The 14,218-nt window shown below is 41.0% G+C and overlaps 1 protein-coding gene across 1 annotated transcript; it reads left to right on the plus strand.

Annotated features, from left to right (window-relative positions):
* Window positions 1-440: 440 nt before the first annotated feature.
* LOC116453331 (carbonic anhydrase 3-like) lies at window positions 441-14,015 on the plus strand. The gene is made up of 7 exons (XM_032128627.1): window positions 441-706; window positions 786-983; window positions 4,315-4,433; window positions 6,353-6,445; window positions 8,068-8,133; window positions 10,417-10,572; window positions 11,763-14,015. Exons 1-7 carry the CDS (start codon window positions 670-672, stop codon window positions 11,880-11,882), a joined length of 789 nt encoding a protein of 262 aa, XP_031984518.1. The 5' UTR covers window positions 441-669; the 3' UTR covers window positions 11,883-14,015.
* Window positions 14,016-14,218: the final 203 nt, after the last annotated feature.

The following is a 14,218-nucleotide window of genomic DNA, read 5'->3' on the forward strand; positions in this document are numbered from 1 at the left end:
ATACCCACTGCTAAGATGCCTAACACGAGAAAAATATTTCGTGTAAAGCTCCCTGCATGAAGGAGAACTGACTGGACATCAAACCCAGACTTGAGCTAATGGTCAGGAATGGCCTCCTTTGAGGCTGGCAGAGTCTCCCTTCGCACAATGGGATATTCGCAGGCTATGAGATATCATTTCAGGCAGACATAGGGCCTTTCTGAGCTGTTGCATGGGAGCATTTGTGAAAGCAGGGAAGCTGGAGTGGGGAAGCCTGCCCGCCCTGGGAGCTCGTCCAGAATCTCCGGGTGTGCTTCCCGCAGAGGGGAGAGTTGTGTTCCCGCCCTCCGCTCCCGGAGCTGGTGCAGCTGCTGAGCGCTCCAGGCAGCCGCTCCTCACCCGAGCCGGGACCCACGGCCCCGGGGGCTCCACCGCAACACCGGCCCGGCCGCGCCGTCGGACCCTCTGTCCGCGGGACGGGGATGAAGGGAGCCGCCGGGCCCCACCCGCATCCCTCTGCCTCCTCCGGGGGAGAACACGGCTCTGCCCGGCGGCCGCCCCCAGCCCAGCCCTGCCCAGCCCTGCGGGGAGGACGCGAAGCCGCGGCGGTCTATAAAAAGCCCCCCGGGCCGGGAGGGAGGGGACCACCCGGGAGCCGCAGCGCAGCGAGCGGGACGGGGCGCGGGCACCATGGCCCAGTCCGTGTGGGGCTACGACAGCGACAACGGTGAGCGGGCTCGGGGCCGCGGGGGGCCGGGACGAGCCCGGCTGAGCAGGGCCGACGTCTCTTTGTCTTTGTCCCTCAGGACCCGAGCGCTGGCACGAAAACTACCCCCTGGCCAAGGGCGACAAGCAGTCGCCCATTGAGATCAACAGCAAGGACGTGCAGCACGACTCCTCTCTCTCCTCCTGGCACGCCAGCTATGACCCCGGGGCAGCGAAAACCATCCTGAACAACGGGCGCACCTGCCGCGTCGTCTTCGACGACACTTTTGATCGATCAGGTCGGTTTCTGGTTTGGATTTTCTTGATGGTTGTTAGGAATCAAGGTTTTCAAAGCACCATGTATCAAAAAGTATCCTTTAGTGTCCAGTCTGTGCAGGCCAGCAGGGAAAAGTCACTTGGGAACGTAAAAAAAGTGCTCCTGGAGTTTATTCTGGTGGATCTGCAGTGGGACAGGAAGGCTGTAGCTGCAGGAGCACCCTGAAATACAAACTCAGCTGGATGGTGGACTTCTCCCTATCTCACCTCCTTCAACAGAGACACCACATTTTCAGGTTTTGTGTAAGGGAATAGAGTGGTGCCCAGAGGGTTTAGAGTGCTCTGAGGCACTTTGTAAACAAAAAACTTGTATATACATTGCTACTGACTGTGATCTTGGTTGCTTCTGCATGGTAGTTCTTCAGGTACTTCACAGCCTGAAAAAGCAATGAAAATAGCATTTATGTAAATAACATTTTATGGTTTCTGGAAAGCTACAAAATGGCTTTGTTATTCAACTGAGAGTGAGCAATCTCATATCGCTGAATTAAGTTGTTCAAAACTTGATTGCAGAGCTGCATCTTTGTAGCTCTGGATGCAGATAGGCAACAACTGTCAAAATGAATAATAAATTCCCAATATCATATAATGCAAAGACATCTCAAAAGCATGCAGTATTGATTGGTCCTTCATCAAGAAGGAAAGCTTATTAATGGAAAACAGTTACTTTTCTTCGTATTTTTCTGTATCTGCTTTGATGGCATTTGTATTGGGATTTTGTTCTTAGTAAGCTATATCACTAATTAAATATATTCATAGTACATTGAAATATCACTCTCCTGCTTGTTTATCTTGATGAGGCCCTTGTTTCCTTGGATTTCTTCATTTACCACTACAGCTATTTGTTATTTTTCCATGTCTCTCAGATGGAATCTCAGCTATTTAGGACGGGGACTGTCTCTAAGTTATGTATTTTTATGGTCCTTTAGTATTTATTACCGCAGTTTCTACACAGTGGCCTCATAAATTGCCCTTTTATCACCATAGAAACACAGAATGGTCTGGATTGGAAGCAACCTTAAAGATGACCTAGTTCCAACCACACCCTCATCACCACCTTCCACTCTACTAGGTTACTAAAGATGCATCCAACCTGGCCTTGAACATTTCCAGGGATGGGGCATCCACAGCCTCTCCAGGCAACCTGTTCCAGTGCCTCACCAACCTGACAGTAAAAAATTTCTTCCTAATATCCAATGTAACCGTACTCCCTTTCAGTTTGAAGACTTCTTCCTTGCCCTATCACTACCTGCCCTTGTAACAGGTCCCATTTATAGGCCAGAATGCTCTTCCAAAAGCACTGCATAAAATCAATGCCGTGACTGAAAGCATGGGAAGTAAATTGGTAATGAACATTTTCACATGGTTGTTCTGTCTTCTTCACAGCTTCCTAAAGGCTGAAATATTTTAGACAAGCTGCTCAAGAAGTTGTCTGCCCAGGGAAGAGAGTTGGAGAAAGACCCTGATTTGCCCAAGCAAAATGCAGCCCTGGGTGCAGCCCTTCCTTTAAATCATCTTCCCTCCATTCCCTCCCTGTCTCTCCCCTCCCCATCACCTCTGTTGTTCCTTTAGGCATCCAGAGTGTACATTCACTCCTGGCTGCCCTTACTTTCTGCAGGTTCCTGGACAGTAATTTAGGACACGAGTGTTTCATAGGCATGTGTCTGTTCAGAATCAAATACAATGTTTGACAGCTCTGAAAGACCACATGAGAAAGAATTTCATAGATATTTTATTTCCTTCATTTATTGGCTTCTGCAGTGCTAAGAGATGAGGATAAGTAGTAGCCACAGATTCCATTTTAACTGGAAAAATAAATATAGTTGAAGAAATTTTTTTTCCAATGACATGGAAAATGTTGAATATTAAAATGATTTTGTTTTATGCTAGAGAGATTTGTATACTGTTATGAAGTGCTGTTTTCAAGTGCTTCACAGTATTTGAGTTCTGTAAAGGACCACCTGTAAGAAACGAGTGATGAATGAGTCTCCAACTGACACTGACTTAGCTTCTAAATGTAGACAGGTCACATAAATTCAGCTCCTGCAAGTCCCTGCCTCCCATTGATTCCCGTGTGAAATGGCAAGCAAATACTTCAGAGGAGTTGAGCCTTAGAGTCTATGCCTTTTTTGTCCTATATTTGAAAGCGAAATAATATTAATAATAAATATTTTCCATTGAAGGCTTTTACAGAAGGTTTACTCAATATTACTCAATAGTATACTGAGTTATGATTATTTATGTATGAACAAAGTAAGAAAAGCAAGAGGAACTACATGCGTAAGTCTCAACAGTGCTGTTTTTCTGGCTCTCCCCTTGGTGGTTGTGACTCCTACCACCTAAAAAGAGAAACTGCAAAATTAAACCTCTTGCTCTGTGGAAGTATTCCAACATATATGATATCAGGAATTCATTTGAGACCATTGGGCAAAAGAGGATTTATTATTTCAATGTTAACTTTGAACTTTAAAGCTATTGGTAGAAGTTCAAAATTGAATGCTATTTAAACAAGGTCTTCTGGCACTGCAGTTGTGAACTACATTATCAGCTTTCTGTGTAAGGAAACACGACTCATTCCAACCTTAGGTAATGAATGAAAAATACATTTGAGAGCTTATCCTCTAAGCAGTCCCTGCTCCAAAGAATCTCCAGGCTGAAAGAGGAGGTGTGATGTTTTGAAAGTCAGAGTTGATGTCAAGCGCCAGACTGATGCATGGTCAGCATTAGTTGGCTAAGCACAGCAGAAGTAACAGCACCGTAATTTCTTTTGTTGGTGGCTCAAGAACAATTTTCTAACTCATTTTACCTAAACTTTATTGTCTTCCCTCACTTCCAAGAAATAGATCTTTTTTTAATTTTTTTTTTTTAGAAGCAGCTAACCATCTGTAACCATTGTTTAGTTGTCTGACCTGTAAAAAGTATGCCAGTCATGGACTAGAGTTAACTTAACAGCCCTAACTCCCATCTTGGCAAAACAGACCCTTTCTTGACAAGAATCACCTGTGAACACCTCTCTTCTCTCTCCATACCAGGAACTGTAGTGTGTCCACTTGCCAGGAGAAAAGAGGCTTGTTGGGCAACTGGGGTTTGATCCCGTGCTTGACTCACAGCAGCTTCCAGAGTTTTCACATCAAACAGAGCTCCTGACAACACAATTCAGCCCCAGCCATGTAAACTGGCAAGTGTTGTGGGCTCCTTGCGATGAGCTGGCTTTAGGAGAGGAGCTGTGGTGGGTCCCCACGGGGGGAAGGCGTGTGTGGGTGTCGTGGGGGTGCTGATGCAGTGTCCTTGTAGTGCTGAGAGGGGGGCCGCTCACCGGCGCCTACCGCCTGCGCCAGCTGCACCTCCACTGGGGCTCCTCCGACGACCACGGCTCCGAGCACGTCATAGACGGCGTGAAACACGCGGCAGAGGTAGGACGGATGTTTGATAGTGGCATTCAGTGCTAACTGGAGTTTGACTGATTTTCCATCTGAACAGATTAACCGTTCTCCCTCTTGCAAGTATTTAGCTATCAATTTTTGTCTGTCTGTGAAACTTGTGAGCATCGGTTAACATGCAGTGGGATAAGTTGCATCTGCCAACAAATGTATCCCTGCAAATATATTACTAACATGGATTTCTTTTCTTCATGCCAGAGCTTTTGCTGGTATCTTGGACTGTTTCAAAAATATTTGCGACAAAGCAATCTGTTATTTCCAAATAGGAACATCTACTGATGTTTTTTGGCTTTTAGTAATTTCTGGTGTGTCTTGAGTTACCAAATTAATTCAGGAAGAACAGAAAAACTCACTAAAAGCACATTTGATAAGCTGGCATTCAAAATTAGATCCATCTTAAAACTGATTGAGAGTATGTTTTAGTTTCTGAACATCTCTGCTTCAAAATAGCTGGGTTTGTTTTCAGGAACCATGGAAAATATGATGTTTGGGTTTTGTTTGGGTTTTTTAATGTAAACTACTGCAGGACTGTTATCCTAGTTTGCTAAAATTCATGAATGCTTTAGGCCTTGAAGACTTCTTCAAGTCCTAAATATAAGTGAATTAACTATTGATGCTAGAGAATTGCTAGGAGAGGTTACCTCCTTCCTCCATCTTATTTGAGAGTAAGTTCAAAATACATAACTATGCCCACAAAAATCCTTCAGTAGTATTTTCCTGCCTTCCACCTAAACTCTCAGGGCCCAGAGCTTGGAGGAGTTTGCCCAACTCTCCCAGGACAAAACCAAGGCAGACATTTTCAGGGTCAATGTGCACAAACATTGCAGAGATGACTGTGGGTGATGGCTTAGGAATTTTTTCCCCCATTCCTTAACCAAAGCCAATCTTTGCTAGTGTTCTGCTTTCTGTGGCCAACTCAACAGGAAAAATCTGCTTCCTCAAACTATTTCTTGGCTAGTTCAAGCACAGACTTTTTATGTTACTTTTGTTAGCAATACTTGTGTATTTATGGACAGGAGAAGAAAGCCTGGAATATATGTACTTTTGCTGCATTGCAACCAAAGATATATGGTTGCTCCAACTTTATCCTTAGCAATAAAACCCTTACCCTCAAGAGAAAAGAAACAGAACAATAGAGTAATTTATATTCAGGACAAATTTTTTTGTTGTTATTTTACGTAATCTTTAAAAAAGAAGACTTTTATTTCCCCCCTGTATGACTCTGTTCTAGATGCTACTTAACCTGAGACTGCACACGGCTGGTTGCAGCATTTGTAGAGATTTTGCATGAGCTAGAGATTTTCTGGATAGAGATACAAAAATTTGAAATGCATCCTGAAAATACAGCATTGCTGAAAGTAGATATGAGAAAGAAGTGTCAGATTATATCCCACAGTAGATATGAGAAGGAAATGTCAGATTATATCCCCACTCCCATCTGGTGCAATGTGCTGAGAGTAATAAGAGATACAAACCAATAATGTATGAACTACATACAACCCCGTGTAAATCCTTGAGCTGACATTTGCATAACCTGAAGATCTAAAAATGTGCTTGAGATGAAGTGCATGTCAGTAGGTGTTTTATGCACTGCATGAGTGAATGTCATGTGTTTGGATTAAACTATTTATAGTTGTATTGTCTGATATTGTGTGGTAAACATCATTTTCTTTGTCCTATGCTTCAGTTAAATGCAAAGCAATGCTTTTTGGAAAATGTGAGCATAGAAAAGCATGGGAACAGCAGTAGGAAATACTTACATACAGTTTTCTTTTTGATATCCATTCCTTTACTTACTGTGTAATGGAATCTTTACTCAATTTAATTTAAAGTGAAGATTGTGCTGTTGGCAATTTCTTGTATTTATAACTGAGGTTTAATTGATTTTTTAGTTACATATGGTGCACTGGAATCCAAAACACGGTAATTTTGCTGGAGCTTTAAAACAACCTGATGGTGTAGCTGTTGTGGGCATTTTTCTGAAAGTAAGTGGCATATATTCAGTCTTTATAATTTTCTGTATTTTTCATCTTTCTCTAGTGCCAGGGGAAAAGTTACCATTGTTTTTTCCTGCACTGCAGCCCTTTCCTGTGGTGTGCACTGGGTGAGGAGGAGGGTCTGCATAGGCTGTGTGTTTCCTCTTGTCTGTTGTCTGCTAGCAGGTGTTGTATCTGCCTGTCAGCAAGGTTATGTTGACTGATTGCCTTCTCTGGTCTCTTGTTGATTCCCACACGAGCTGGGAATCAAAATGAGTTCAACAAACCTACTCCAAAAAGAAAGAATTCATGGTAAAATATCACTCAACATTTTAACATTGGAATACAGAAACTTTTTAACAAAATAATACTGTACCAGTATTTTCAGATTGATTTTTTTGTAAACTTAACAGAAAGAAAGCAATCCTGGTATCAAACCTGTATGTGGTCTAGGACATTGAGAAATGGTAACAGGCACACAGCCTAATAGTGATAAATTACACAAACTTCAGTCCTTTTAGCTGCAGGTGGGCATTTCAGCTTGAACACACCATCAGGGAATAGATATCCTTTTATTGTTTTATCACTAGGAAGTGGCTTTTGTACAAGCAAGAGCAAGTGGATGTAATTAATTTTGCTAATGTCCCTGGACAGACTAGATCCAGTGTCATTTTAATTCTATTACACTGTGAGCCAACCTGACCTTTTCTCTTGTGGTTAGTTTAAACTGAAGGTCAGCACCTGTCCAGATTCTCCCCTATGACTATGTCCTTCAATTATTCTTCCTTTTTCATTCCTTTTGGTCTATTTTAGGCTAAAATTTATATAACTTACAAAGTACACTACTATGCTCCTATTAACCATGCCATGGTCAGCTAAAAGGTCTAGAAAAGTAAGTAGTATCATTATATCTTCTGGCCCTCTTTCCCTGCTTCCTTCTTGCTTTTTGATGAAGGAGCTATTGTTTATTCTCTGAATTTGTCATGTTCCATTACTGGGTTTTGGGATACTACTAAAACAGGATTGAATTATCTTCTGAGGAATTGAAGTTAATCTATTCTGGAACAAAACATGGCAATAACAGTACATCTTATCCATACTGCCTTTATTCTTCTGGGATGTCAAAGCTTTTGGAAGTGCTGAATGTCATGGACACAAGCAATAAAGTGACCCCATAGCTTGAGGACATCTAGACATGAATTCATCACATGTCTCACATCAAGTCTGACCTGACTGCATATGTGCTGCAGAATGAAGTGTCCGCAGAGCTACAGCCCTTCAGGCCATCAAGACTTTGCCAAGTGCCAAGTGCTCAGACAGCTCAGAGTGGCTGTGGGTTGCTTTTGAAGCAGGAGCCAAGGGTTAGGCCCTGGGTAGTGACACTGAGTGTGCAGTTCATTCCTCAGACAGGTGTGATGCCTTCTAGGGTCCTTCAACACGTTCAAATTGCAAAGCCAGTTACTGGAGTCTGCTATTTCAGATTTTTTTTAAACGCACATAATATTCTGTCAGTCTCTACTGGATTCTCTGAGACTGCTGTTGCCTGATGTGACAGATGGGATGTGCTGAGTTTCTTTAAAATACTGTGGAACATGATGAAAAAGATACAGTATTTGTGCTTTGCATTACAGGTTGGAAAAACTCCCAAACCAGAGATGAAGAGAATTCTTGAAGAAATTGAAAACATTAAGACCAAGGTATCGAAACAATTTTTGTGACCTAACATAGCTGGAAAGCTGCAGAAGCAGGAATCAGTAGTTCAGATTCATACTTTGGCATCATTTTGATGCCAAACAGTAGCACCAGAGATGATACATTGGACTGCGGAGCAGGATACTTTCTTTTGCTTAATTAAATACTTAACTCCTCACTTCTGCAAGTATTCTTGTTAAAGAGGATTTTTTAATTAATCCTTGCATACACAATTGATAGTCTTATTGATACTGCTCTGTAAAAAATACGCAAGTGGGCCAATACCAAGAAGAAATGAAAAGCTTTTTGAATTTGAGGACAACAGTGGCCAAAACAGATGCATATAGCAGAGTCAGAAATTTAGTTAGCCTAAAATGAGAAGAAATTAGTAGGACTGATGGAGCAGGCTCCCAGTCAGTGTAAGGGAGATTAAAAATGTTACTAGCTTTAAGAAGGAACTGTATTTATTTATAAAAGGAATTACATGGTGCAGTTTCTGCACCAGTCCTAAGTTATCTCTTCCTATGATACTAGCACAAATAGCATTGCAAATATATTCTAAACTGTTTTTCAGTTTAATTAATGATCTAAGGCACCGGTCCATACCTACTGCATAGATGCAGCTGCTGAAGGGAGCTATTTCCAGAGAACTGCAATATTGCATCTATTGTCATTTAGCATTAATATTTAACATAAACTTAATCTCTAGGTATACTTTAGGAATTCTACTTCATGATAAACTTTATGATTCTAATAATGCTAAAAGTCCTTTTCTTTATTTCACCTTGAACGTGCCACCAGATCACCAAATTTGTAGGCATTTTCTTGAAAATTTAGCAGAATTCCTTGCATTTAATGTTCGTATGTGTTAGTACTGCCATTGATGTGCAGGTCTGAGCCTGAAAGCTCCTCTCTCCTTTGTACCATTGTAAGAGTCATACTAATTTTATTTTTTCAACTCATTCTTCAAAGGCAGTTAAGTTCTTTCTGCTGAGGGAACTGAAGGTTATTTTTTTCACCCTATCCATGCCCCAGCCTGCTGTGTCAGTGGTATCTGTTTTGATGGCTTTCTCTCATAATGCCTATATCATTTTTTGGCCATTTACATACAGCAGTTCTGGAAAAAGCAACAGTTGAAGTAAAGCAGAGAAAGATAGGTGCATATGCAATAAACCACATATTGTATATTATCTCTTAACTTCTTTTCTGTCATCACATACATTTTCCCAAGATTACTTATTTTCCGGAAAGATTAGTGGGTGGCATCACTGGTGTATTTATCACACATGCAGTTTCAATTGCTCTGAGTTTCTTGGACACCATACTGTGTTTACTGAAAAAGCACAATTTTGTGAAGTTATTTCCAAGCCCATATTGAACTTACAGAACAGTATTTTCAGGAAGATATAACTGCAGTCTTGATGTTACTCTTTCTATTCTTAATCTGTGCAAGGATGCTTGGAAACGATTTCAGCTCCTGCCATTCACTTTGTTCTAATCTAGAGAAGATTCTCCATGATAGAAAAAGGAAATAGGAATAATATATCTTGCTTTCCAGAACTGCATCCAAAGTACCAATAGAGAAGTGAACTGAATTTCCTTGGTTAGTTTTTGTTGCCCAGAGGGAACAAGGAATACTCATCACAGTCCTGTGGAGATACTATCCTATTCAGTGGCAGACTAATCAGGAAATGTTGTCTGGTGTCTCCTTTCTCCCTTGTCTTGTGGTAATCACCTCTAATTCTAAGATACTTAGGACCTAGTACTCTTACAGGAAATATTTTAATTTTTTACACTAAGTGTAATAGACAAAAAGACTGAGAGTGCCACCATGAATATATAATTAGAGCACAATCTTGGTAGGAGAGAGGTGCAGATTTCAGTTCCTTCAGATAGAAGAGAAGAATGTAATGAATCTGGGATAAATGCTTGGCCACTATCCTATTGGATAAAAAGGGTAACAGTACCAGCAGTGCCACAGGCTTCAACTTTTATCCCAAGTGGCCCAAAATAAAAACCAATTTTGATAATTCCAGAATAGAAAAATGTAAAAATGAATTTGCTTTGATCCCACACAATTCAGTTTGTAATTTCTTTTAATTTATTAATGTAATCAAAATGTCAGGTATTATTAATTGCTGGGAATGTGCTTGACAGGAAGAAAAGGAGATTGATTTCTTGCATGAATCTTGGTATTTAATTAGTTCCTTTATAATAACATAGATACTGCTGTCTTTTAAGATGCATATCTCTAGAGTTACTGCAGAGAATTTTTTTGTTTCCCTAAGGGAAAAGAGGCTCCTTTTCAGCACTTTGATCCTTCAATTCTTTTCCCCAAATCTCGGGACTACTGGACCTACCACGGTTCGTTCACCACACCCCCCTGTGAGGAGTGCATCACTTGGATTCTCCTAAGGGAGCCTATTGAAGTCAGCTCAGACCAGGTAAACTCCAGCCAGTTCTGCTACTCCTTTACCAGTTGTCAGCAGTGTCTCAGTATGTCAGTGTGATGATTTGCAAGCCCTGTGTTACCTTGCACTTTTTGGTAGGGCAAGCTTTAGCTGTGGACAGTGAGAAATTGCCTGCAGAATGGACTGCTGGAATGGGCTGTAAAACTGACCCTGAGAATCAGGCCCTCTTGCATGACACCTCCTGGACCAGCCTCAGCAGGGGTGTTCTTGGGATCCTGAAAACCTGCTAAGGCAGAAGTGCCCCCGAGCCACAAAATTCAGCCATCACAGCAGCCTCTGTTCTTTCTGTGTGTTTGACCATTAAGTGGCAAGTGTGACTAATATTTTGATGGTTTCCTGGTTTAAGAAATTGCTGGTCCAGATCTTGACTTCTTAAAAGCTGTCAGTGAGAAAAATCAAACTACCTAGAACCCGCAAATCTAAATGTTCATACAAATTAACGTACCACTTGTATTCACATAGCTCAAATGTGCATTTACAGAGGGGAAAAAAAGAGCCAGTCTGGATAAGGTGACTTTTTTATTTCTTGTGTCAAAAATTTGGTCAGCAATACAAGTCAGGGTATATCCTTTTTACTGAAATGGCTGTTTTCAGAATAGATTTATTTTTCATTTGGATGAAAGGGAAACAATTAATAAAGCAACATTGAAATTAAGTTGATTTGAAGAACAGCAGCTGAGTGCTGAATTCATGATTCAGCTTAATAATCCAGTTGGCGGATCTCTGCCTTACAGCAAAAAAATACAAACTTCTGCACCAGCTTTTTCTATCAGACTGCCTTGCACCGACATAGGTGCATCCTCCTTCACAGATAGCTGTATTTTAACAAGAGCCTGTAGTCCAGCTCCAGCAGGGTCACAGTAAGGCCCTATTCTTTTTCCACACTGTGGATGTGAATCAGAGAAGAATCCAGAAGAAGCCCATGCAAGGGTCAGATGATGCACTGTTCTGTGGATGAAGAGTGTGGAGATCCATAGAAACAGTGCTAGCTGCTGGGCTGCAGTGATCTTTATCACCAATCTCTACCAGTATTGTTAGAGACTGTCATTGTCACTCTGTGCTTATCATTATATAAGAAAGTTCCTTTTTCATCTCAGAGTTTGTTCTAGGCAGTAAGGTCCACAGTGCTTCCACATGGACAATTTAATTTTTTTTCCTTGCAGATGGCAAAGCTCCGCAGCCTTTCCAAGAACAATGAGAATGAACCCATGAGCCCTCTTGTTGACAACTGGCGCCCACCTCAGCCTCTGAAGGGCAGGATAGTGAGAGCCTCATTCAAGTGAAATCTCAAGTCTCACTCTGCTGAGCCTGAGTGAGAAAATCTCTGCATCCCAAAGTGTAGTTAGTTTTTGCTGTCTACTGCTTTTCCTCTGGATCCAGGTCTGTGTTTCTCAGTTTGGAATTCTGAATGGTAAAAGTGAATCTGTTTTGAAAAGCAGAAAAATACTGTATGCAAATATTAAGCACAATAAGCAAATGTGAGATGCTACGATTCTTGACCACAAATGCCTTAGCATTTATGATCACTTCTCTGCCTTGTGGTCTTGTAAGAAAAATAGGCTCAGTTTCAACATTTAAAATTAATTTCAAAGGACATATAGTAAGGCAGAAAAATGAACCAGTAGTTCAGGAAAGCAGAAGTAACAGTAGATGAACAGGAGGGAAATGCCTGTCTCTACACTGTGATCTTGCTCAGACACCCCACCCTCAGAGGAGACATCCAAAGAATAAGTACCCCTTTAACATACCAGATTTTCCCTTCCCTGTCTTGTTCGTAGTTTTTTGTCCAAGATTACATTAGTGTTCTGAGGGTAAAATCAGGCATACTCAGTTTCTGTGTGAAGAAGAAAAGATACCTTGCTGTCATTTCAGCATTTGCTGTCTTTGCCATATCCTGCTGCTGCCATTGTTGATCTTTTCTTCTTTCACTGCTGCTGTTACTTCACCCATCCAGTGTAGAGTCCTGCTGGTATCATATTGCCCTGTATTTAGTATAGCAGCTTTAGTATCGCTGAGGGGGAAGTGCCTTTCTTCTGCTGCTCTATGTTATCTCCCAGAATGATGGATTTTTGATGCTCTCCCTGCTTTTTAGTTTTGACACCTTAATGGTTTCACCTATTAGGGATTTTTTTGCATATGGAAAGGATCTTTCTGGATGATTCATATGTGTCATTTGTCATTCCCACTACTGAAAAATCCAGGCTAAGTCACCTAAGTGTTTGTTTATTTGACTCTGTAGCTGGAGAATATACGTGGATTCTGTTTGGCTCTGTTCCTTTCTGGGGAGACACATCAGCTTGCAAATATGATCCAAGCAAGGAATCGCTGGCAGACAGAAACTTCTAAATCAACTTCCCCTGTCCTTCACCATGTAAACTTTGTCATTTCAGTGTAACACAAGTACCATCTAGGTTGAGCCCACATACAGATCATGTGAATAAAGATCTACATTATATTCAACACCCAGGTGATTATTCAGTATTGGACATAGAGGAGATTGGTCAAAGGTGGTGCATAAATCCTGCTGCACAGGAAGCTTCTGGGCTCTCTGTGTTCCTGTAACTCATCAGTGGGTAGCAGTGGGTGTTCTTCTGCAGATGTTGCCACAAACATGTTCACAGCAGCATTTATAAGGGATATGTCAACGTCTGAGAAAAGCAGGGTTACAAATAGGCATTTCCAAGTTCTCCTTAACTATTTCACTTTCCACCCTTACTAGAAAAATGGTGCTCCAACAGGGAAGTAATGAATGGGCGACACTGGGCAAATTCTGCTGTTATTACCAGCAAGATTCAGTGAGAATTCAGAAATGAAACTGAGGGCAGATTTTGATCCTTTTTATTAATTTAGAAATGTTCTAAGTATTGCTGAATTTCCATTGAAAGTTAGTGTTTTAGTCTATTAGGAATGTATTTTGCTCAGTATAAAGCAGTTTCTTTTTTAAAACTGAGTTCATGTGAGTAGAAGCTAAACTACTGATTGAATCCTGTTTACAGATGTTTCAGCACTGGCTTAATTTTATCAGAAGATCAGCTTTTGATACCATGAGTGCAGAACTTGCAAGGGTATTGATTTTAGGAGTCCCTTAGATCTTCTTTCAAATCCTGAGTCTGTATATCTTCTCAACACATAAAAATGTTACTACAGAAAGCTCATAAGCAACCATTTTTTTCTACTGTACTATGTCTTACGTGTAAAATTTCTTCTCATATGCATATGCAGTTGGTCTTGGTGAGGAGAAAATTTTAACACAAATAACTGAGACGAGGGTTTGAGTCTTTCTACCTAAAAGCCATTGACTGTGATGTTTTAATCTCTTGTTACTGGGGCAGTAAAACAAGATTAGTTGTCTGCACTTGAAATAACTGCTTTTATGTCTTCAGAGAGCCAATAAATTGACTTGCATAAAAAATAAATTGATTGCTCTTTTTATGCAAAGTGGTGATTGAAAGTACCAAGAACTTACTAGAAAACCTTGCTGCTCCTTTCTTTGATACATATGCTTGTAATACAAGGGGGACAAACACTTGAGTACTTTTTAGGCGTTGGAGTTTAGTTTAATAGCTCATCCAGGTTTCCGTTTGTCCAGTCAAATAGATCCTCAAAAATTTGAGGATCA

Source organism: Corvus moneduloides, chromosome 1, assembly GCF_009650955.1.
Source record: "Corvus moneduloides isolate bCorMon1 chromosome 1, bCorMon1.pri, whole genome shotgun sequence".
Classification (NCBI taxonomy): domain Eukaryota; kingdom Metazoa; phylum Chordata; class Aves; order Passeriformes; family Corvidae; genus Corvus; species Corvus moneduloides.